We start from the raw sequence: 21,694 nt of genomic DNA, 5'->3' as shown, positions 1-21,694 counted from the left end.
ACAAATAATAAAAGACTAACCTGATTTTGGATCCAACTCAACAACACGCTCACAATCAGTTATTACACTGGTGAATCTCTCGAGCTATAAGCAGAAAGTATTGAAAGAAGAAAGAAAAAAAAAAACCCCTCCCTTGATTAGATGCACATCATAATTACCTTCATTGGTTTATTAAAACAAAAAATATATATAATCCCCTTCGTTTTTACCTTCAGATAGCAGTTTGCTCGGTTACAGTAGTAGATGGCTACTTTTGGATCCTTGACCTAGACAAATTTAATCGGATGAAGAGAAGGATGAATTAGAAAAGATGGTAATCGTAGAATCGTAAAGAGTATAAAATTAATAAAGAAAAAAAGAAAAAAAATACGACGTACGATGGCTGTGGAGTACTCCTGGATAGCATTGTCGAAAGCCTTGGCTTTGAAGTAGTCGTTGCCCTTGATTTTATGTTGCTCTGCTGCGATGCTTGAAGTCATGGCTGCTTTTGCTCTTTGTTTGTTTTTCCTGATGTTTCCTTCAAAAGTATTTAAAAGTAGTCGGTGCTTGTTGTCGTTTATGAGCTGTTCTAGTTTGTTGAGGTTAAGGAGAAATGCTTTCCTTGTTGGAAGGTAGCTTGGGTGGCTGAGTGAGAAGTCTAGAGGGTGAATGAATGAAGAATGAAAAGAAGAAAGAGAAAGAATGTGAATAAAAGGTGTGTGGTGGTATTTGTTCCTGAGGGTGACTTGGCAAAAAAATAGAGAATGAGCGAAAGAAGATTTAAAAAATGCGTCAGTTCATTGTTGCTGTTGGCCAATCGCAGTGGGCCAAAAAAATATTCCATTACATTCCACGCGATTTTGATTTCAATCCGTTATGTCTTTATCAACATTGACGCACATTCGGATGCAACAAAAAGTATCTCTATCTGTTCTGTCTTGATGACATATGACCGACGATTACACCTTTCTTTTGCAGTGCTCAATCGTCTGTCACTTTACTTTCTCTTTCCTCATTTTCACAAGGATAAAAATAAAAAATCGCCTCATGTGGAAACAAACTTGATCCATCACCCAAGGTGACTTCTCTGCTTTTTGCTTTTTGCCTTCTTGTCCTTGGATGTCGATCTAAAACATTGCATGAATGTGAATATTAAAAGGTTAAAGCATGGAGGAACAAGGGTACATATACATGTATAAATATACTTGGTATATATCATTAGAGAGAAGATTATGTTCCTGAGAATTATCTCTAGGGGGGTTCTATTTGGATGACAAATCAACCAACTGAATGGTAGAATGGTCGTAACACACCACTTCTGCCACTAAAAAATCATTTCCGTTGAGTTCCATTAGACCCAATTTCGATAGATTCGATCGATCTTTGCTCATGGGGATTTCTATGAAAGTAACGTGCAGCAAAATTATGTAGCATTTATTACAGATGCTCTTCTTTACCTCTGTGCCTCTGTGGAGGTATTGAATTAAAAGGATACCAGGGCAGAAACTTCTCCAACTTTAGCAACTCCCACTGTCAGTACATATAAGCTCTGTACACCCAAGACTCATTCAGCCCAAGCCCTTGACCTTTGATGCTTTAATCGAGATGAAGGTTCTTCTCTTCGCCAGTCGTGTATTTGTCCAAGTCTTTGTTCTATCCTAGAGACATTGTCACTAAAGACTGTTGCACAAAGACGTAAGTTTCTGTTTCTTTGAACTATGAGGACCTTTGACTACTGTTTTCAATTTACCTTCTATCTCTCTTATGAACTCTAAACAGTAAAAATAAGTAAGTAATCGACACAAGTAGAAAAATAGACAAACTATCAATACAATGGCCAACCTTGCAAATCCCCACCTTCGTTTTTGTCTCTGAGTTCCTCCATTCCTTGCAAGAGCAAGGCCTGTTTTATGTTTCTTGCAGCAAGGTCTTTTCCTATCTCTTTGATCTCCTGAACTATGGCTCTGACGGATTCACGGACTTCTGCTAGATTGATTCTTGGTTTGACGGCCATATGGATGTTCTCGTAAGGCTTCCTCCATGTCAGCACTTCCTCGAGCTCGCCACAACGGCCGTCCAAGTGACAATCTTGATAGTGTTGCTGCTGGTCTTTTGTGCTGAAGTCCCGCAACTCGGTACCAACTCGACAATGGTGTTTAGTACAGGTTTGAGAGTCTTGTGGCATCTTGGAAAGTTTTACTCTTATGCTTTTTTTTTTTTTTTTTTTAAGAAAAAAAAAAAAAGATAGCTATGGTAATAATAACTAGCTGATGGCAGCTACCAAGTATGTGTCAAGGGCAAGGCGAGGGGAAATGATAGTATGATTAAAATGGATGTGGATTAGAGGGCAAGTGCTTATAAGAAAGTGTAATAGCTAATCTTTTTATACAAGTCTATTTTTTATTTTTTGTTGCGAACCACAATCAGCGTCTTTAACCGGTGAGTTCATTGATATATTTTCAAGAAGGATCCTTCTGCCCCTTGATGCCGAGGAGTTTAAGGATCCTTAATAGCCCCTTCCGTTTCTACTGAGTACGCAGACAAATTGGCGAAGGGTGCACACTCTTGTCTCTGGATGTGTGTCATCCCCGTTCAATCCAAGTAGACTACGATGTCCTCCAAACCCTCAGTGGCTGTAAGTCCATGTGTGGTATTTACAATGGCTGGCGACGTATACGGTTTGACCGCTTCTGCTCGAATAAGGCTCTTCAAAAGTTGGAGATGGTTCTATCTGCCGCAATCCTCAATGGTGCAAACGATCGGACGCACCGTTATAAGACTTGGCTCGAGTTGTGCCTGTAGATAATTTGACGGGAATCTTGACCTTAGTAACACACACGATCAAACCGCAAACGATTGTCTTTCGTTGCTTCACTTCAAGGATGTTTGATAACCGTATATTTGACTCGGATGGGTTCTCCAGCGACAGACATAAACCGTGTTCCCGCTTGAGATCGAATAGTTCGAGGCTCGGATCCATACCTCAGCAACAAGAATCTACCATAGGTCATTTAGCTCTTCGGTTAGAATATCGACGACTTTGGTTATGCTGAAGAGCGAGATGAATGAGAGATATCTCTTCACGCACCTAGTATTATATGTATCACTATTGATTGTCGGGCAAACCATATGCTTCACTTCTATTGTTCTGCAGGTGGTTCTGCGAGAAGGCTTACAGCTTTCAGCCTCGATTGTCACATATTAGAGGACGTTGCATGTTCCACAGTACGCACACACTTGATGAAGATAGCTTCTACTAAATTACAGATACGCGCTTTGTTGTTGCCTGTAGACCAATAGGCTAACTCGGCGAGTTATCAGTCAATAGCGCTGGCGTTGAAAGTGGTGATCCCCCAGTCTCTCACCGGAAAGCCTCGACAACGTTGATCTTCAAGAACGGTGACAATGAACTGATGCAAAACTATCGTCCAATCTCACTCTCATTCAAAGATTTACTCTTCCACGTGACGAAATGTGATTCATTGAATGAACCAACGTGAAAAAATAAAGTTTGAATAAGAGGAAAAACGCTATCATATTGACCTGCGACATTTTTCTGGAGGTGCACTGTATATAAGGGCTCCAAGTCATCTGTTTCATAATAAGAGCTCTTCACATGTATACCTCACGCATCTGACGCTAGCATTGTAGAATGTGGACAAGCTGTTAGAGTCTTTTCTCATAACTTGCTGAATTCGAGATAGTACAGAGTTCACATTGAGACATATAGCTCTATGAAGCTGCTTTCATCGTCAACCCTGAGTGAGTATCCTCCAATACGAATAGTGGAGTATCCTCGATGCCTTTGTAGGCATGAGTCTACTTTGTATATAGTACAATGCCGAGTATAATTGTAGCTTTGTCCTTTAATTTTGCTATGCTGTGGTGTACATCTTCATGTATACTCATTTCAAGGAAAAAAGAACGTGTATTTAATGGTAATTGGAGGTCCAGGCAGATTCTATTGATAGTGAAAAGAAAAGCTTTTTTTTTTTTTTTTTTAAAAAAAAAATAAGCATTTATCCCAAGTAACTGTATTATGAGTGAGTCTAGAAAAGTAACCAAGACATGTCAAGGCCGAGAATGTCAAGAACCTTAAATATAATTCGCACTCTGATTGGCTGGGATAAAAAGAGACCCGGCGATCGCATCCGTCCGTTCCTTGAAAGGAATGAAAGGAAAATTACTCCTCCTTTCACTCAAAGAAGAAGAAGAAGGGAAGTGGTTCTGTCAATGATATATAGATATATATACATGTAGCATACACACAAATATATTTATCTACAAATATATAATGTGTATAACAGACAATCCGACAGACACAAGGTTTGCTGTTTAATCTATTCTCGGTAAAAGAAATAGCATGAGAAAATATATACCAGTTGAACATTCTTTTCCTCTCTCTGCTCAATTGGATGTCTGAGTTTAATTTTCCTTTGTTCTTGATTAATATTATACAAAAAAAAGAAAAATGGGTGTACATGTTTTGTGAATGGAGATGGCTACTCATTCGAATATATAAAGATTTCATTCATCTTTTTTTTTTTTTTTTTTTTTTTTAACTTCTCTTCAACTTTTTGTTAAAAGTATTTAATTTCTGTAAAGTCAACATGATCTTCCAGTCCTCTGATCCCGATCCTATCTATCCTGAAGTAGATATCTACCACTTCCTCGAATCTAATCCATGTGGTGTGCAACCTGGCAAGAAGATCTTCGTTAATCCTGTTACTGAAGAATATCTCACCTTTAGTCAGTTCCAGATCGAAACCAAACAGTTCGCTGCTGGATTGCAGGACAAATTCGGATTCAAACCTAGGGATGTGCTTGCCATCTTTTCTTACAATCAGGTACCCTTTTTTCCCTCCATTCTTTCATTCCTTCAAAATATGTCATCATAAAAAAAAAAAAAAAAAATCTAATATAAATTGTGTTCGATGCAATGTTGTAACGTAACCCCTAGTATGATTTTGGTGTTCCAATCCTTGGAACTCTTTGTGCAGGAGGAATTGTAACGACTATCAATCATTCTTATACTGTCGATGAAGTGGTACACCAACTCAAGGATTCTGGAGCAAAATATATGGTCACTATAATTGATCTGCTCCCGGTTGCTACTAAGGCTGCTGAGATCTGTGGCATTGCTCCTGAAGCCATTTTGTTATTCGGTGGCAAAGATGGCGTGGGTAAAAGATCTTATAAAAGTGTCTATAGCAAGCGTTTGGCAGCTCCTATCAAGATTGACATGGAAGACATTGCTTATTTGTGTTACTCAAGTGGAACCACTGGTAATTGGTCAAATGAGGCTGATTGTGTGAAAAGAAAAAAAAAAAAGTTGCCGATGCATTTTCTCGTTTATTCAATATCCAATACTTACTCTAATTTTGTTACCCATATGCTGTAGGCAAGAGCAAGGGTGTCATGCTCACGCATCGCAATATCACCTCGAATTTGACCCAGATCATGAGCTATGATGCTGAAGTTATCAAGGAAAAAAATCTTGTCATCCTAGTATTCCTGCCCCTTTATCATATTTACGGTCTGATGAACTGCCTGCATATCTCCTTGATCACTGTATGTTTTTTTTATTCCTTACTTCATATCTAATTACTACTATTATTGTTCTTTCGTTAGTAATCATTCCAATGCCATTTTCTATCTTTGTCTATTATTATCCAAATGAACATATTTTAGGGTGCAGAAACCGTCATCATGTCCAAGTTTGATCTGCCATCATTCCTCCAAAACATTCAAAAGTTCGAAGTGACCAATACATTCATCGTCCCCCCTGTAGCTCTTGCTTTGGCTAAACACCCCATGGTTTTGGATTACAACTTGTCGTCTCTCCGCCACATGGCTTGCGGCGCCGCTCCTCTCCCCAAAGAGCTTTGCAATTTGATTGAAAGCAGATTGGGTGTTTACTGTCGCCAAGGATTTGGTATGACAGAGGCTTCACCCTTGGTCGCCTGTCAGCGCCCTGGACAGCGCGGTCCTGATGGCTCAGTTGGACCCCTTGTTGCAGGACTGAAGGCCAAGATTATTGACCCTGCGACAGGAAAAGGTGATTATGCTAAAAAAAAAGAAAAAGAAAAAGAAAAAATGTTGAAATTTCTAGGGCGGCCCCTAAATGATGCGTCATTCCCCTTTATTTTTGTTTTATTATAGAGCTGGGAGTTGGTGAACAGGGTGAATGGCTGATCTATGGCCCAAATGTTATGAAGGGCTATCTCAACAACCCTGAGGCGACCAAGATTACAATTCGTGAGGATGGTTGGATGCATACTGGAGACATCGTCTATGTGGATGCACAAGGCAACTGGTTTGTAGTGGATCGTTTGAAGGAGTTGATCAAGTACAAGGGCTTCCAGATCCCTGCTGCTGAACTCGAGGCCCTCTTGCAGACTCATCCCAAGGTTATGGATGCTGCTGTCATTCCTGCTTACGATGCGGCTCAGGCCACAGAGATCCCTCGCGCCTATATTGTTCCCCATGATGCTTCCACAGCAGATGATGCGCTCAAGAAGGACATTATAGACTTTATTACTTCCAAGGTCGCGCCTCACAAGAAGTTGCGTGGAGGTGTTGTCTTTATTAATGAGATTCCTAAATCTGCCTCAGGAAAGATCCTCCGTAAGGATATTGTCAAGTTGGATCGTGAGCAAAACCAAACAACTCAAGCCCTGGCGCGTCTGTAAAGAAAGGAAAAAAAAACAACAACTATAGGTTATACCCCATTGAGTAGCATAAAAGATTTGTTTTAAGCATAGAAAGTTATTAAAGCGTTAATATTATTTGTAAAGATCCACAGCGGAGATCTGTATTGATTCCCTTCCGGATAACTGATTCAAAGGAATGACGATTGTTGTATATGGGCGTAAACCAGGCGAATTGGGCGTTCGAGATGCACTCCAATTGTGTTTGATTAACTTTATTCTCACTTGTGGTCGCCCTTTTGTTTCTACTTTGCCCAATTTCCAAATTCTCACATGGAAACATGGAGCCGGCTCATCGAAGGATGAACTCCGGCATTCGAGAAAACCCAAAGTGTTGCTCTGTCGCAATAGGCTCCGATCTCGTGAAGATGTAGGAGCGAATGAGTGTAAAGTTCTCTTCATGCTTGACGACCGATAGGAAATGTTTCAAGAGAGACCTCTATTTAGTCCTTAAATGGTTGAACTCTAATTTATTAACACATTAACATATCCATCCCGAAGGGTTGAATGGAGTTTGATGCGACCATATATAAACAGTGTGTGGATCTGAGTTGGGCTGTCCTGTGTTCCTTGTAAGGATTCTTGAAGCAGTAAAGATAGAACAATGTGAGATAATAGTGCGTCAGTCCTATATGGTATCGAAAATCCTTTTCAGCATAAAAATAGTTGAATTTTCTCTTTTTTTCATTTTCTTCCTATTTTCCTATTCGCATCTAAAAAAAACACATTCCTGAAGAAAAAAAAAAAAAAAATACATCCGCCATGTCCAACCCCGATCATAATAATTATGGCCTACGTTCTCCATTGACACAAGCAATCGGGACCAAGGATCCATCCACACCAGAGTCTTATATCACAAATCCATCCACATTATACGCTCTTAACCAAGATAGTATAAGTCAATCTGTCCCATATCCACAAGGGAATATCAACGTTCCCCATTACATTGTTCCCTGTTCTGGGTTATCTGAATTCAAGCCTGATGAGCGTCAATTGGCGTTCTGTCCGTCTTTGGATGGAGAGCACTTCTTCGCCCCCATTGATGAAATGGACAAAGAGAGCAAGAGGGAGGAGCTCGAACAAATGGTCGCAATATACCCATACAATCTGCTGCAAAAGTACTCAGCCCCGCCAATCACAGATGTACCATGGCTCGAGAACCAAAAACCTAATCAACAATTCGATAACGAACTGGCCTCCATTCAATCACAATTAGCCCAGATCACCCGACCATTGGACAAATTCATGGTGGACACTCTTGCCGACGATCACTATGATGCTCAACAAACAAATGGCCTTATCAGCTTTGCCAACAAAATGCGTCATCTTATCCAAACCCTCTGTCATTCGATCCACAGATCTCGTATCCAAAACCTCCAAAAAGCACGCGGTATGTTCTTTTTGTTCACAATGATTTAATCTCAAACACAGATTACCATGATTGTCTGTGCTCAAATGTTCGTCTGTTAGTGTTGTTAGTGTTATTAGTTAATATTGTTGTGTGAGAGTGTTAGGGGAGGCGGGGAGGCTTGTTCTGGTTTCCTTTTTTGGACGGATCCAAGTGGAGTTCTTGTAACTGTGGGCTAACCAAAAAAGGAAGCAACAATATTCACATCACATTTCTGCACAAAAAAAAGTTCGCATACGTCTCCTTGCACCTGCATGGCACCGCATGCAGTTGAGGCTTCTCTTTCATCCTTGCTTTCCTATCCTTGTCTTCTTTCCATTCTTGTCTTCTTTCTCCTTTCATGATGTCCCTTTTTTCTTTTATTTTCTTTTTCTTCGCTATGTTATTTATCTTCTGTTTGCATCTAGATGATCATTCATCTAGATTACAGACAAGCATTAGTACTATTCGTTAGATCCACAGTCATTTTTTATTTTCATCCTTTCCCGCGGAATGGCTTTTTTTTTTTTTTTTTTTTTTTTTTTTTTCAACGCTATTTGCGTAAGCCAATGCAATGCCTTGTGACGATGAAAAGGAAAAAAAAAAAAAAAAAAAGAGAGCAAAATCCTAGCCTCTCCACTCAATTGCTCTCATTTTTTTTTTTTTACTTTGGTACAGTAACAATTCATGTAAAGTGTGAGATTCAAAGCCCCATTGCAACAATAGTTTATTTGATTCTTCCCGCCCTGAACGAGTTCTGAAAGCGGGTTTTTTTTTCACTTTCTTTCGGTTGTTTTTTTTTCTCTGTATGGCCCAAAGAAGAAGAACGTGCATAGATGAGAGAGATGAGATATATTCGCCACTGTTTACCATCTTACCATTGGCGATGAGAAATTCTTCATGTCCTTAACCTCTTTTTTTTTCTTTTTTGCCTCTTCTTTCTTTTCTTTTCTCTTTTCTCTTTTCTTTTCTCCTCTTCACCTTCTCCTCCATCCTCCATCCTCCCCCACAAACCACGACTCCTATTTTTTTATTTTTCATCTCCTTCAGCCATGCCTCACCACGAGACTGATCCTCTTATCGAGCGCGTTGAACGCGGCCTTGGATTGAACAGGGAACATCTATATGAACCTCGCAGCAAGTGGGCTGGCGTTCGCCACAAGGTAAAAAATAAAAAAAAATAAAAAAGACGTTACAGAAAAGCAAGTGTTTTTCGCGTTTTTATGTTTTTTTTTTTTTTTTTTTTTTTTAAATACGGTTTCCTCATTGACACTCCTCCTTTATCTCCTTTTATTAATGCTGATTAGTTCAGAAAGGCTTTTGCAGAGTTTTTCGGAACTCTTCTCTTGATTGCCTTTGGTTCCGGAGCTGTTGCTCAGTTGATCTTCTCAAACAACAGTTCGTGGTTCGCCATGTGCTTTGGATGGGGTCTTGGATTGGTTGTTGCTATTTATGTTGCTGGAGGTGTCTCGGTAAGTTTTTTTTTTTTTTTTTTTTTTTTTTTTTATTATAAAAAAAAAAATAGCAATTCTTATAAATATACATACAAAAGAAATGAGAACATTGCAAGGAGCATTGGATTGGAAAAGCAAAACTCCCGATCGCATCAGGATGAAAGAAAGAAAAAAAAAAAAAAAATATCGTACAAGCAAAATATCTTAATCCTTTTTCTCATACTTTTTTTTTTTTTTTTTATATTTATTTGTTTATTTTACAGGGCGCTCACTTGAACCCTGCTGTCACCCTTACTCAAGCTGTCTTCCGCGGATTTTCGTGGGCTGAGGTTCCTATCTACTGGGCTGCTCAATTCCTTGGTGCCTTTGTTGGTGCTCTCATTGTCTACATCGCCAACTACTCTAGCTTCAAGGGACTCGATAACGATGCAACCATTGGTATCTTCATTACTGGACCTCAAAAGTATGTCAGCACTGGAACTGCATTCTTTGTAGAGTTCGTTGGCACTGCTCTCTTGCTCATCGCTATTCTTGCCACATCGGACAAGGGCAACCTTCCTGCTGGCAACTTCCAGCCTTTGGTCCTTGGCTTGGTCTTGGTCCTGATTGGTGATTCGTTCGGTCACCAGACTGGATTCGCCCTCAACCCTGCCCGTGACTTGGCCCCTCGTCTGTTCACTGCCTTGTTTGGCTGGGGCTTTGGTGCTTTCAGCCGTCAGGGATGGTACTTCTGGGTCCCCATTGTCGCACCCTTCACTGGCGCTCTCGGTGGTGCCTTCATCTACGATCTCCTCATTTATTCCAGCGGTCCTAGCCCCTTGAACAACTAAGTGTTGGATCGTTTTTGCTCTAACAGAGGATGGTAGATGTTGTATATAAAGATGAATAATATATATATCGACGCGTTGAATAAAAAAAATAAAATGCATGTATAAAAAAAAAGTGTTTATAGTATGACTATTTACCCTTCAAGATTCCTTGATCATATTATTCATATTAATCAGTCGTTTAAATGTCTGCTATAAGATCGGCCATCAACACAGTTGGATTAGAGGGGTCTACATGGGTTCTTTGTGCTTTTTCTTTTTCTTTTTCTTTTTTATAACCATCACCAGTGGCATTTTTTGATCATAATGTGATTTTTATAATCTTCACTGGGTCTTCATGTTTATATGGCCAATCTCCGTTCGTGGTCTGTAGTTTGTGATTACTAGCCTCATCTATAAAAGGCCACTGAGGTATCAACAAAGGCATTTATTTACTTTAAAACCATAGTATACTTCCAATTATTTCCAACTATTCTAGGTACTTGATCTCTTACCACTTCTACCATTCACGAGAACATGATGACTCCTCTACGAAAGGCGATACTTTTCTCGCTCTCGATGACAGTCTTGGCTACAATCGCATGTCATGTTGCGTACTCTATTCCAGTGAGTAAAGGCATTACAGAGACTCCCGGTACACAGCTACTAGAAGGAGATCGTGGCGACTATGTAATCATGCCATATCCGTATCCACTCCCCTATCAGAAGTCATATTACAGCACACATCCTGATGTGAACTTTGTTAAGCGTGGAGATGATGACTATGATGATGACGATGACGATGACGATGACGATGATGATGGCGACGATGACGAAAACGATGATTATGATGGCCATAACGACCTTGGTTACCGCCGGTGCCACTGTCGGGTTCATGAAAAGGTCAAACTTGTTCCCATACCGAAGCCTTTTCCAGTACCGAATCCAGTTCCTGCACCTATCCCCGTGCCTGCACCTGTACCTGTGCCTGCCACAGCTCCCTTCCCTTTTGGCGGAGCTACAGGAGGAGGGGGGTTCGGGCCGTTCGCGGGGCCAATGGGTGCTGGTCCCGGCGTTGATGGGCCGATCATAGGAGGGCCGATGATGGGTATGGGTTTAGGAGGACCGTTCTAGTATCCAGACTTCATATGCTTGTATCTCCCTGTTTTGAATCAATTAAAAAAAAAATAACTCTTCTAGACTAGTAGAAGTAATAGAGTGAGGAAAAGACAAGTTGATAACTGAGTGTCAAGTGGATGATCATCCTATAATATAGATAGAGTCATGTATGATTCATACACATGTCTCCTTGTTGGATCCAACGGAGCAAGTTCTGAACTACTAAAATGAAAGGAGGCTGAATGACCCAAGTTGAGTCTTGAAAAAAAAAAGTGTCGCAGTCACTTAAAGGGTAGACTCAGCCTCCTCTTTGTTTTTACTTTTTAAGGTGTCTTTTAGATTCTTTTTTCTTCTTTTCATTGCTCACACATTCATACATTCATACAACATGGTCACTGTTGTAGTCGCTCAAAAGGCTTCTAGCTTTCCTTATGGTACCTAATCAAACAAAGCAGCTACACTTATCTCGGCAATAGTAAACACTAAATAAGGATAATGGCTATGTTTTGACTAACCAGGCGCGTTTATTGACTTTGTTTTTTCGGGGTATGTAGCACCTTTGGTGCTTGCTGCTGCTTTGAACAACCCCGCGGTTGTTAAGATCGAGTACAAGAATATCTCTACTCTTGCTGAGCATAACAACGCTGCTATTGCCTTGAGCGCCGATGGGTAAAAATAATAATAATAATAATAATAAAAGTTGTTAGTTAAAAGCGTATAAAGGATATTGAAGAGAAGACTCACGTCATGACGTCTTGTATAATCTTATTAGAGTCACATTGACTACTGTCAGCGCCATCCTCCGTTATATCGTCCGCTCACACAAGAACACTCTCTATGGCACTGATCCTGCCTCCACCAGCTTGGTACTTTAATAGAAATGAATATTACGATCAAGTGGACATTCACCTTTTCGTTGATAGCAATAATAACATCCTTTTTATTTATTTATTTATTTTTTATTTTTCATATATATATTCCTAAACACAGATTGACGACTTTATCGACAAGAGTCAGGATATTATCAACACATCCGATTTCAAGTCACTCGATGTGATCTTTCAGCAATTGAACCATCATTTGACTCTTCGCAGTTACTTTGTTGGGTACAAGGTTTCTGTGGCTGATATTGCTATTTGGGGTGCTCTGAAGGCCAACGCCATTTTCGCTCGTCAACTCAAGACAGGAAAGGATCTGGGTGTGTATCTGGCTCGTTGGTTTAACCATATCTCTGCTCAAGCCTATGTGGACGTTGCTTTGAATGAACTTGCTCATGCGAACGAGAGCACTAAAGTCGTAAGTGCTCTTGATTTTGTTGCTACTACTTCTACTACTACTATTCATTCCCCCGTCCGCAGCTTGTGTGAATCAATCGTTGGTCAAGGACTAAAGCATTTGTTGATTGCTGAAGACATGAATTCATCACTGGAAGGAAATAAAAGACAAAGGCAACAAATTTGACTCATGAAATACAACTCTTGTCTCTCTCTTCTTTTCCTCCTCGTTTTCTTTTTGATGACTGTGGTCGATGGATGGATGGATATTAAATGAATAATAGGCAAAGGCAGATCAGGGATCATTTGATATTAACCTGATCGATGCAGAGATGGGCAAAGTTGTGACCCGTTTCCCACCCGAGCCTTCTGGTTACCTTCACATTGGACATGCCAAGGCCGCTTTGTTGAACAAGTACTTTGCAGATCAATACCAGGGACGACTCATTGTTCGCTTTGACGACACAAACCCTACGAAAGAGAAGCTTGAGTACGAGCATTCTATCAAGGAAGATTTACTCTTGATTGGTATTGATTCTTCAGTGGTTTCCTACACATCCGATTACTTTGATCAAATCTACCAGTATGCTCTTCAATTGATCAAGGATGGAAAGGCTTATTGCGATGATACGAGTCAGGAGCAGATGCGTGCAGAGCGTATGGACGGTATTGCATCCAAGTGTCGTGATCTCTCTGTGGAAGAGAACTTGCGTCGGTTCGATGAGATGAAGAACGCGACTGAGTTTGGATTGTCATGCTGTCTTCGTGCAAAGATCTCGGTTGATAACCCTAACAAGGCCCTTCGTGATCCTGTCATCTACCGCTGCAATCTCACCCCTCATGCTCGTACTGGGTAAGTAGTGAGGTTGAAAATGAAATGCTTATAATAGAATATATAGCCCTGTTGTTCATCTCCCCTCATCATCCGCTTCAGCTTCTCACTTCACTAACTATGCAATCACATCTGTTTTTAAAACCTGTTTTCATCATGAAATAGTGACAAGTGGAAAATGTATCCTCTTTATGATCTTGCATGCCCTATTGTCGACTCTCTCGAGGGTGTTACACATGCTCTCCGTACAGATGAGTATCACGACCGCAACCCACAATACCAATGGTTCCTCGATAACCTCGGTCTCCGTCAGGTTCACATTTGGGAGTACAGTCGTCTCAACTTTGTCTACACACTGTTGTCGAAGCGCAAGTTGACCTGGTTTGTAGATCAAGGACGTGTCTATGGTTGGGATGATCCTCGTTTCCCTACGGTCCGAGGTATCCGTCGTCGTGGTTTGACCATGGAAGCTCTCAAGACCTACATTTTGATGCAAGGAGCCTCTACCAACTATATTACACTAGAGTGGGATAAGCTCTGGGCCGTGAATCGTAAACAGATTGACCCGATTGCTCCTCGTCACACTGCCATTGAGAGTCTGAACAAGGTTAAGGTATCAGTGGCAGGAGCGGATCCTTACAACTTTAAGGAGGTGCCTCGTCACAAGAAGAATGAGGCTTTGGGTAACAAGAGAACTGCCTATGGTCCCACCATCTGGCTGGATCAGGCGGATGCCAAGGGACTGGAGATCAATGAGGAGATCACGTTGATGGACTGGGGCAATGCTTTCATTCGAAGCGTTGAGAAGAACTCTGAGGGTGTCGTCACAGCCGTTCAACTTGAGCTTCACTTGGAGGGAGACTTTAAGAAGACCAAGAAGAAGTTGACCTGGTTGGCTGATGGTCCAGAGTTGGTCAAGGTTGAGTTGATGGATTACGATTACTTGATCACAAAGAAGAAGATTGAGGAAGAGGATAACCTGATGGATTTCCTTACACCCGTCACTGAGTTCAAGACAGAGGCCATTGCAGATGGTAATGTAGCAGAGTTGAACAAGGGAGACATTATTCAGTTTGAGCGCAAAGGCTTTTATATTGTGGACTCGGTTGCAGAGGGTGACAAGCCTGCACGTTTGATCTTGATCCCCGATGGTAAGGTCGCGTCCATGGCGTCGAAGGCCGCACCCGTCTCTCAGACAGCGAGTAAGGACTCGAAGAAGAAGTAGTTGTAGGAAGGAATAAAAATAATAACGAACCGAAGACCGTGGCTTCGTCACAGTCGGCTCTTATCTCGTCAGAGAATTTATTGCTTTGCTTCGTGAGGACAAAATAAAAAGAAATTGGGTCTGCAACAGCACACGACTACAAAACATTTATATTATTGTCCAGGGACTGGGATAATAAATACTTAAGACATGAAAGTTGATTTCAGCGTTTTTTACTACTGCGAACCAGTGCTCCTATTCGAACCATTCGCGTTATTCGAATCGATTTGTTCGAATCGATTTGTTCGAATCGAATAGGAGCACTGGATGCGAGCCCTCGGACTTGGAATCATATGTGATATGCAATATGGGAACCCCCACCCCTCCTTCCAAACTGCCGGCCATGCTTCTAAGGCACCGGATTCCGATAGAATGTGGGATGTATAAAACACAAAAGAAGAGTATACAGTGGAATCTCGATAATTGTACACTTTTGTACAATTTTCGAATTTGCTATATTTCTCGGTTATTGATTGGCTAAGAAGCCCACAATTCATGAAAAACTATTCTAAAAATCCTCTGCTGATTCCCCTACTCCAGTTGAGTGTGGGTTTTTTAGAATACTTTTTTTTAAAAGAGTAAGGCTCTTAGCCAACCAATGGCCTAGAAATATATCAAATTTGAAATTTGTACAAAAGTGTACAATTATCGAGATTCCACTGTACCATTTATAGGGAGAAGACGTAGAAGTGAAAATTTTGAGTTTGCAAATGCATCGTTTACGCTATATGAGTCTAAATAGTGCAAGCAGTTGTAGCGACATTTTGTTTAAGTTAATCATTATATTTCTATTGTATTTACGAGATTACAAGCTTAGGGCAAGCATTAATCCATCTATGGTTCCCTTAAGAGTGTTCGATTCTTGTCCGAAATAGCTTTTGATAAGATATTGGCCATATCTTGTAATATGCCGTCTGCTTCTGTGGAATTGGAGACATTTAGCTCTCCGTTTATAAAGAGTTCGGACAGCTTTGCATTGCACTCTCCAATCCGGGCTCCTCCTATGTCGGGCTCATCAATATCGGTTATCTTCAAAATTACCCCCTGTGGGTTCTTTTCTAAGGACCGAATGTAGAGCTGGTGGAAGACTTTAGTCCCGGAAATGCTCCAGTTATGCAATGTGAAAAGCGTTACTGACATCTTAGACAAGTCATCGAATCCTTCTACTGTGGCCCGTCTTGTAGTGTAGGTAACAGGATTCTCAAACGCTGTCCTGACTTGCGCCAATCCAAGAACCGTACCATCTATCAGAGACTCGTCCTGCCTCTTCGTGGATATTAGAAGGCGAGTGTGCTCTGAAACCTTGTATGCCTCACATCTGGCTGGACCAACGTTGAACCCGCTTCCACCTCTGGACACTGTTACAAGGTAGTTTCCTAACCTTGTTCCAACGACCAGATGCGGATTGTTAAACCAGTCCGGCATGGCGGTAATTTTAATCCGCAACAGATATTGAGTACTCGACTCTATCTGAGATGCTAGTGTGGAGATGCCTCAGGGATTCAGCATGCGGATGCTGTTGGTCGGCCCGGAGATAATGTACAACGCAGATAATCGTCACTGCGTTCTCACCAGTAGCGATAATGGCGCCTACAAGCCGCTCCACCCCGGCTTTCCCCTCTCGAGTCAGGACATCGATGTGGTCCTGATTCATTGCATCCTCATATTCATCTGGCACTGTTGGATGATCTGCAAGGTCACTCGACCTGCAAAGGGGGTACAGGCATATAGAGTGGCCTTCTAGCAGGGCAAAACGATGATGTATTTTGGCGTCAGTGATCAAAATCAGTGCTCCTAATCGAATCAAACATATCGAACTCGAATGGTTCAAATGCACTCGAATCGAAAACGAAACATGGTAATGGTAAGTTCGAGTGGGTTCGAATAAGTCCTTACCTGGATCGATTCGAACGACGACCTTAAGTTAGAGTACTGTGGATAGTTGGAGTCGTTCTATTACTTCGAGCATCATGAGAGGCAAGAAAGGAACTTTTTTTTTTTTTTTTTTTTTTTTTTTTGGATAACTAGGAAGAAAGGAGATGAGACATTATGAAACGAAGCATTGCCACGCGTAGCGTAAGCGCGGTCCACATGTCATTATTATACCCAATCAAAAAAAAAAAAAAAAAAAAATCATCAATGATCCTTTCGAATGGTTCGAATAGGTCTACAACATTTTCTTCATCAGTCCATCAGTCACATATCGGACTCGCTCGTATCTGCAAACTACTCCATCTTATGCCCTCTAAAACTTTTGGACGAAGGGGATTTGATCCCTACTTCAGTTTCGGCTCTTGGTCATACGGCCGGACCGATCTATCAGCTTTTGAAGATCGTCATTGATCTTTTGGCCAGGCCAAATGACTCTATGGCCTTGAGTCTCATGACATTTACGACATTCTATCGTAACCTTTTGCCCATAATTATGCATAAAAAGGAGACACGATCCGTCACAAAAATGTTCTTCACCGAGCCATCTCACCCATTGTCTCTTCACTGCTCCCCATCTCATATCCACATGTCCACATATCCGCATGTGCCAGTCTAGCCTGGGAAAGGTCATCCTGCCTCACCTGCCCAGGTCCTTGCCGCCTAAACATGCTCGATATGTGCCTTTCTACTCAAAGAATGCACGCTATTCCCTGTCGTCTCACGAGCTAGGCAAACCGCGCCTAAAAGATGTAATCCACGTCAATGAGGATACATCCTGAGGTGCCATACCGGCGTCCATGGTTATCCTACGCTGGACGATTATGGGACGTACTTGAGGCGTAGAGTGTTGTCGCTGATGGTAAGGGGTTGCATTGTTTTCATTCCTAGCCATACTTGACTAAGAGACGCGATAAATAGCGCAGACTTTATATGCCATTTAGACTGTTTTGTTGACAAGCGACGTCTTATTCTTTTCAAACCTGTAGCGAATTCATTTGATGAAATGTCATCTCCTCGGCGTGCTCGTTACGCACGTCAATCCAAACGAGAGGACCCTGACATGACCAGTTATTGGCAGGAGTGCCCCATAACTATTCTATCGGCCTATCCAATGGGCCTTAAATGTACCGTCATTGAATTGAGGCGACTCAACGATAATGATATTCAGCCTCAGTGCCCAGCCTGCAAATCAGTCTTCTCAACCAAGGCTGTCATATTCAAACACTTGAGCCCGCAATGCTCCCGCCCTACGCGCACCACGACGACTGCCACAACGCAACCCTCTATGCCTTAGCCAGAGTATGACACCACACTACTCCAAGCCAGCCAAGGCTTAGAAGGCTTGGAGCAAAGAAGGGCAGCGCTGTTGGTGCTTTTAAACCAAGGCGGTTTCCCCCCGGTCTTACTGCTTGGTGAGGACGGGAATATTATTGATGCAATGGTATCGTCTCACCAGGTTGCAGGCCAAGCCCACGGCCCATGGGATACAGTGGCGAATCTCCCGGGCCCCACCAAGCGTAAGTGGGAAGCCCATTCGCCCTGTCAGAATTGCACGCCTCTGCCGCTCTTGGAGTAGAAGATACTTGGTCTAAAACACAACACCAAGGATGCGAAGAATAAGAAGCAGAAGAGTCCTACTGCTCCTGCTGAGGATGCATGTAGGGCAGCAGCTACTCCTGATTCACCAGGCAAGGAAGCCAAGGCGGCTACTCATGCAGCTGCTCAGAAGCCTGCATCTTCTTGAACCAGCTCTGGTCCAATGTCTGATGAGATCATAGAGTTGGAGGCCAAGATTGAGGTCCAGGATATAAAGGACCGTCAGTTGAAGACGGAAAAGGCCAATGCTGACCAAGTCAAGGCAACTGTGAATGGAGTTATTGGAACTCAAGAAGCAATTGTTTATACGTATTGGGAACATTTTTTTAAAAAAAAGCCAACATAAAAAGTAGCAAAAAACTATTTTCTTTGGGAAGCATTTTTAATATACAGTTAAGTTGAACTAGAAAAAGAAAAAAAAAAAAAAAAATAAAGGAACTAGACTAGATTTTGAAACTGGAAACAAATTTAAGCGAAGCAAGTGAAAGATAATTAGAGAATCATGAATGAAGATGGTTTGAAATGATAATGATGACAAAGTAATGGTAACAGTAATGGTAATAGTGATAATAGTAAATAAGAAAAAAAAAAAAAAAAAAAAAAAGAAAGAGAGAGAATGAATTACAGTCAAAGTATTTTTTTTACTCCTCCTCTTCCTGGATGGCAGCCGGCGCAGCACCAGGACGTTTTCCCATAGCAGTGGCCATACTCTGGCGACGATTTGAGTAAGAGTCTCGTTTGACAGCTCCACCCAAAGATGCATCAAAGTCATTATTCATCCCTTGATGAGCCCCACCTCCTATGCTCATTCCATTGCTTAATGAGGACACATTATTGCCTAAAGAAACACCTCCATATTCTCGTTTCGGAAAGTGAGATCCTGCACGAGGACGTGGATTGATCTTCATGGCCGCGGTCGCTTCATATCCTGCATTAGGCTGGTAAGTATGAAATTGCTGTTGCTGCTGCTGTTGCTGCTGCTGTTGCTGGATCTTGAGCAATTGTTCACGTTGAAGTTGTTGGAAAGCCTGCTGCTGTTGCAATGACATGTTGGCCATTGAACCCGTACTGTTTCTGTAACCACGACGACGTCCTGCAAACGCGTTGGGGGGCCCTGTATTTGATGAGAAGGACGAGGATTGATAAGGAGACGGATGGGTCACAATCAAGTTATTCGATGATGATGGCAATGAAGGGGATGATGGCGTATCGTTCGCCCCACCACTCAAGGATAGATGTTGATTTTGTTGTTGTTGTTGAGAGGGCACACCTGGTTTCGAAAGTCGTTTCGCTGCAAGAGGTTGAAATCCTGTGACGATCTTACGAGGCGTAGTGCTACTATCTCTATCCCTATCTCGTTCCCTGTAATCCTTAACCTTGGCCTGGTTCGAAAAGTGTTGATCAAATGAGACTAGAGGTCGAGAGGACAAGGGAGAAGGGGGTGAAGTTCCATGGAGCTGTGAAGAACTTAATCTTCCTCCCAACAAGGAGGACGAAGAGAGTAATGTCGTTTTTGAGTCAGCCACGGCTGACTTCTTCCCTCTTTCTTCTTCCTCTTCTTCCTCTTCTTCTTCATCTTCCTCTGGAATCGATGTTCTTGAAGGACGAGGAGGTGGGTAACTGGTAGAGAGCAATGACACCTTGGGCTCCTCCAACAGGCTAGTATTAATACTAGCGCTCTTAACACTTATATGTCCTATATCCTGTGAGGGTCGACGAGTATTAATCACAATGGCAATAGGGGCTTTTGTAGCTATTGTTGTTGTTGTTGTTGTTGTCGGCGTAGACATAGATGTAGCTACCGACGTTGCTGCTGCTGGCAAAGAGCCTGATCCAGAAGCTGAGCCTGATCCAGGTCTAGATCCAGACCTTGACGATCGAATGGAGTCAGTACGGATGGGACCGGGCGATGGGGGAGGCGAAGGGATCAAACTACAGCCATCTGTAAAGTCTACTCGAGGTGAATCTGAGTTGAATGATGTATCTTCATCCTCGTGTGCCAAAGTAGACGTAGGAATGGTAGTACCAATAGAGCTTTCAGTGACAGTAGAGGTCATTGTGTTCAAAATAGATGACACATCCCCTACAGCTGTCTTATCGCTGGAACGTCTACGATCACTCTCGCCTGCGGCTTCAACTCTGCTCAAGGACGGAAACGCAGATGAAGACGGTGAAATCGCTGCGGAAGTAATGGTGCTAGGCCCTACCACGCTTTCTGTTATGCTCGACGAGTTATAGGTGGATGGCCGAATCCTACGACCACTGCCAGTGCTGCTACTATGGCGAAGTTCACTCGTCACTTTGGTCTCCTTTGTCTCTTGAGTTGCTCCTGATCCCGATCGAGAATGTTGTCGCGCCAACTGCTGCTGTTGCTGTTGTTCCTGTGTCCTATCAAACGACATAGAGTCTCTACGAGACATACCGAACTCTGCCCTGTATCGGTCTTCTAGTGTGGGAGTTGTAGTAAAGGAGGTTGATGTCCTTGGACTGGCAGTTGCAATACCTTCATCCTGGCTAGGTCGTGAATAATGCCCATACATGCTACTACGATCTGCTTCTCCACGACGAGAGGCCGGAGAGCCTGCAGGCGATTGGAAGGTTGTCTTGCTCAAGGATGTTCTCGACAGATTCAAAGATGATTTCCTAGACCCCGAGCCTGAGCCTGAGCCTGAGCCTGTTCCTGTTCCTGTTCCTGTTCCTGTTCCGGATCCAGATCCAATTCCAGTGCTGTCTAATGTCAGTCCATAGATGTTACGATCTCTCATACTACTACTGCTACTTCTTCGACTGCTCAAACTTCCAAGGCTGGTTCGCTTGGACGTCTGTTGCTGTTGAATAGGAGAGGTAGGAGTCGAATTCATGTTCGTATATGGGCTCCCGGGTTCAGAGTGGGTGCGATGGTGATCAACGCTGGATGCCACAGATTCACTCGATTGCCTCCCTAGGGACGCTGCTGTGATGCTTGTTCGACTCGTCGTACGTTTCTTGGGTCGAGCAGCTTCCTCTTGAACCACAATTCCATCGCCAAATACTCTGGATGAAGTTGGAGAAGTTGAGCTTCCTGGACCTGTGTAATCATCTATTGGTAATGGTGGTACAGGTATCGCTTCTTTTGCTCCCCTGACCTGCGAGAGTGATGAACGAGCAGCGGCAGCAGTTGCAGCAGCAGTAGTTGCAATAGTAGTAGCTGTAGTTATAGTAGTGGTAGTAGTCGTTGTGGTTGTTGTATTGGTGATGGTGGCGGTATTAGCTGAGGTAGAGGTTGGGGACTTTGCGACAGAAGATCTTGAACTACTAGAGGTACTAGAGGCGGCTGACATCATCCTAGAGAGATTTGACGG

At 42.3% G+C, this 21,694-nt stretch overlaps 7 protein-coding genes across 7 annotated transcripts; 5 read left to right on the top strand and 2 right to left on the bottom strand.

Moving 5' to 3' along the window:
• Positions 1 to 15: 15 nt before the first annotated feature.
• On the bottom strand, positions 16 to 479 carry BCR41DRAFT_302432 (hypothetical protein; the record flags this gene model as incomplete). The annotated part of the gene is made up of 3 exons (XM_022020670.1): positions 16 to 84; positions 210 to 266; positions 378 to 479. 3 exons carry the CDS (start codon positions 477 to 479, stop codon positions 16 to 18), a joined length of 228 nt encoding a protein of 75 aa, XP_021883740.1.
• Positions 480 to 4,541: 4,062 nt separating this feature from the next.
• Positions 4,542 to 6,758, top strand: BCR41DRAFT_333944 (hypothetical protein). Its single transcript, XM_022021912.1, has 5 exons — positions 4,542 to 4,826; positions 4,940 to 5,264; positions 5,381 to 5,550; positions 5,671 to 6,037; positions 6,142 to 6,758. The coding sequence occupies exons 1-5, from the start codon at positions 4,590 to 4,592 to the stop codon at positions 6,669 to 6,671; spliced, it is 1,629 nt and encodes a 542-aa protein (XP_021883739.1). The 5' UTR covers positions 4,542 to 4,589; the 3' UTR covers positions 6,672 to 6,758.
• A 646-nt stretch (positions 6,759 to 7,404) lies between these two features.
• BCR41DRAFT_333940 (hypothetical protein) lies at positions 7,405 to 8,595 on the top strand. The gene has a single exon (XM_022021911.1). The coding sequence runs from the start codon at positions 7,452 to 7,454 to the stop codon at positions 8,106 to 8,108; it is 657 nt and encodes a 218-aa protein (XP_021883738.1). The 5' UTR covers positions 7,405 to 7,451; the 3' UTR covers positions 8,109 to 8,595.
• A 201-nt stretch (positions 8,596 to 8,796) lies between these two features.
• Positions 8,797 to 10,461, top strand: BCR41DRAFT_319997 (aquaporin-like protein). The gene is made up of 3 exons (XM_022021374.1): positions 8,797 to 9,239; positions 9,384 to 9,548; positions 9,794 to 10,461. The coding sequence occupies exons 1-3, from the start codon at positions 9,129 to 9,131 to the stop codon at positions 10,358 to 10,360; spliced, it is 843 nt and encodes a 280-aa protein (XP_021883737.1). The 5' UTR covers positions 8,797 to 9,128; the 3' UTR covers positions 10,361 to 10,461.
• Positions 10,462 to 11,821: 1,360 nt separating this feature from the next.
• BCR41DRAFT_349451 (tRNA synthetases class I, catalytic domain-domain-containing protein) lies at positions 11,822 to 14,905 on the top strand. Its single transcript, XM_022023468.1, has 6 exons — positions 11,822 to 11,889; positions 12,010 to 12,124; positions 12,228 to 12,321; positions 12,446 to 12,751; positions 13,014 to 13,582; positions 13,727 to 14,905. The coding sequence occupies exons 1-6, from the start codon at positions 11,844 to 11,846 to the stop codon at positions 14,784 to 14,786; spliced, it is 2,190 nt and encodes a 729-aa protein (XP_021883736.1). The 5' UTR covers positions 11,822 to 11,843; the 3' UTR covers positions 14,787 to 14,905.
• Positions 14,906 to 17,760: 2,855 nt separating this feature from the next.
• BCR41DRAFT_394237 (hypothetical protein) lies at positions 17,761 to 18,501 on the top strand (the record flags this gene model as incomplete). Its single annotated transcript, XM_022028627.1, has 3 exons — positions 17,761 to 17,967; positions 18,052 to 18,198; positions 18,334 to 18,501. The coding sequence occupies 3 exons, from the start codon at positions 17,761 to 17,763 to the stop codon at positions 18,499 to 18,501; spliced, it is 522 nt and encodes a 173-aa protein (XP_021883735.1).
• A 493-nt stretch (positions 18,502 to 18,994) lies between these two features.
• Positions 18,995 to 20,410, bottom strand: BCR41DRAFT_369019 (hypothetical protein; the record flags this gene model as incomplete). The annotated part of the gene is made up of 2 exons (XM_022026426.1): positions 18,995 to 19,191; positions 19,678 to 20,410. The coding sequence occupies 2 exons, from the start codon at positions 20,408 to 20,410 to the stop codon at positions 18,995 to 18,997; spliced, it is 930 nt and encodes a 309-aa protein (XP_021883734.1).
• Between the last annotated feature and the right edge of the window lie 1,284 nt (positions 20,411 to 21,694).

Source organism: Lobosporangium transversale (assembly GCF_002105155.1).
Source record: "Lobosporangium transversale strain NRRL 3116 chromosome Unknown BCR41scaffold_9, whole genome shotgun sequence".
NCBI lineage: Eukaryota > Fungi > Mortierellomycota > Mortierellomycetes > Mortierellales > Mortierellaceae > Lobosporangium > Lobosporangium transversale.
Note: the sequence above shows the minus strand (reverse complement) of the source record. Positions and strands in the feature narration are given on the sequence as shown.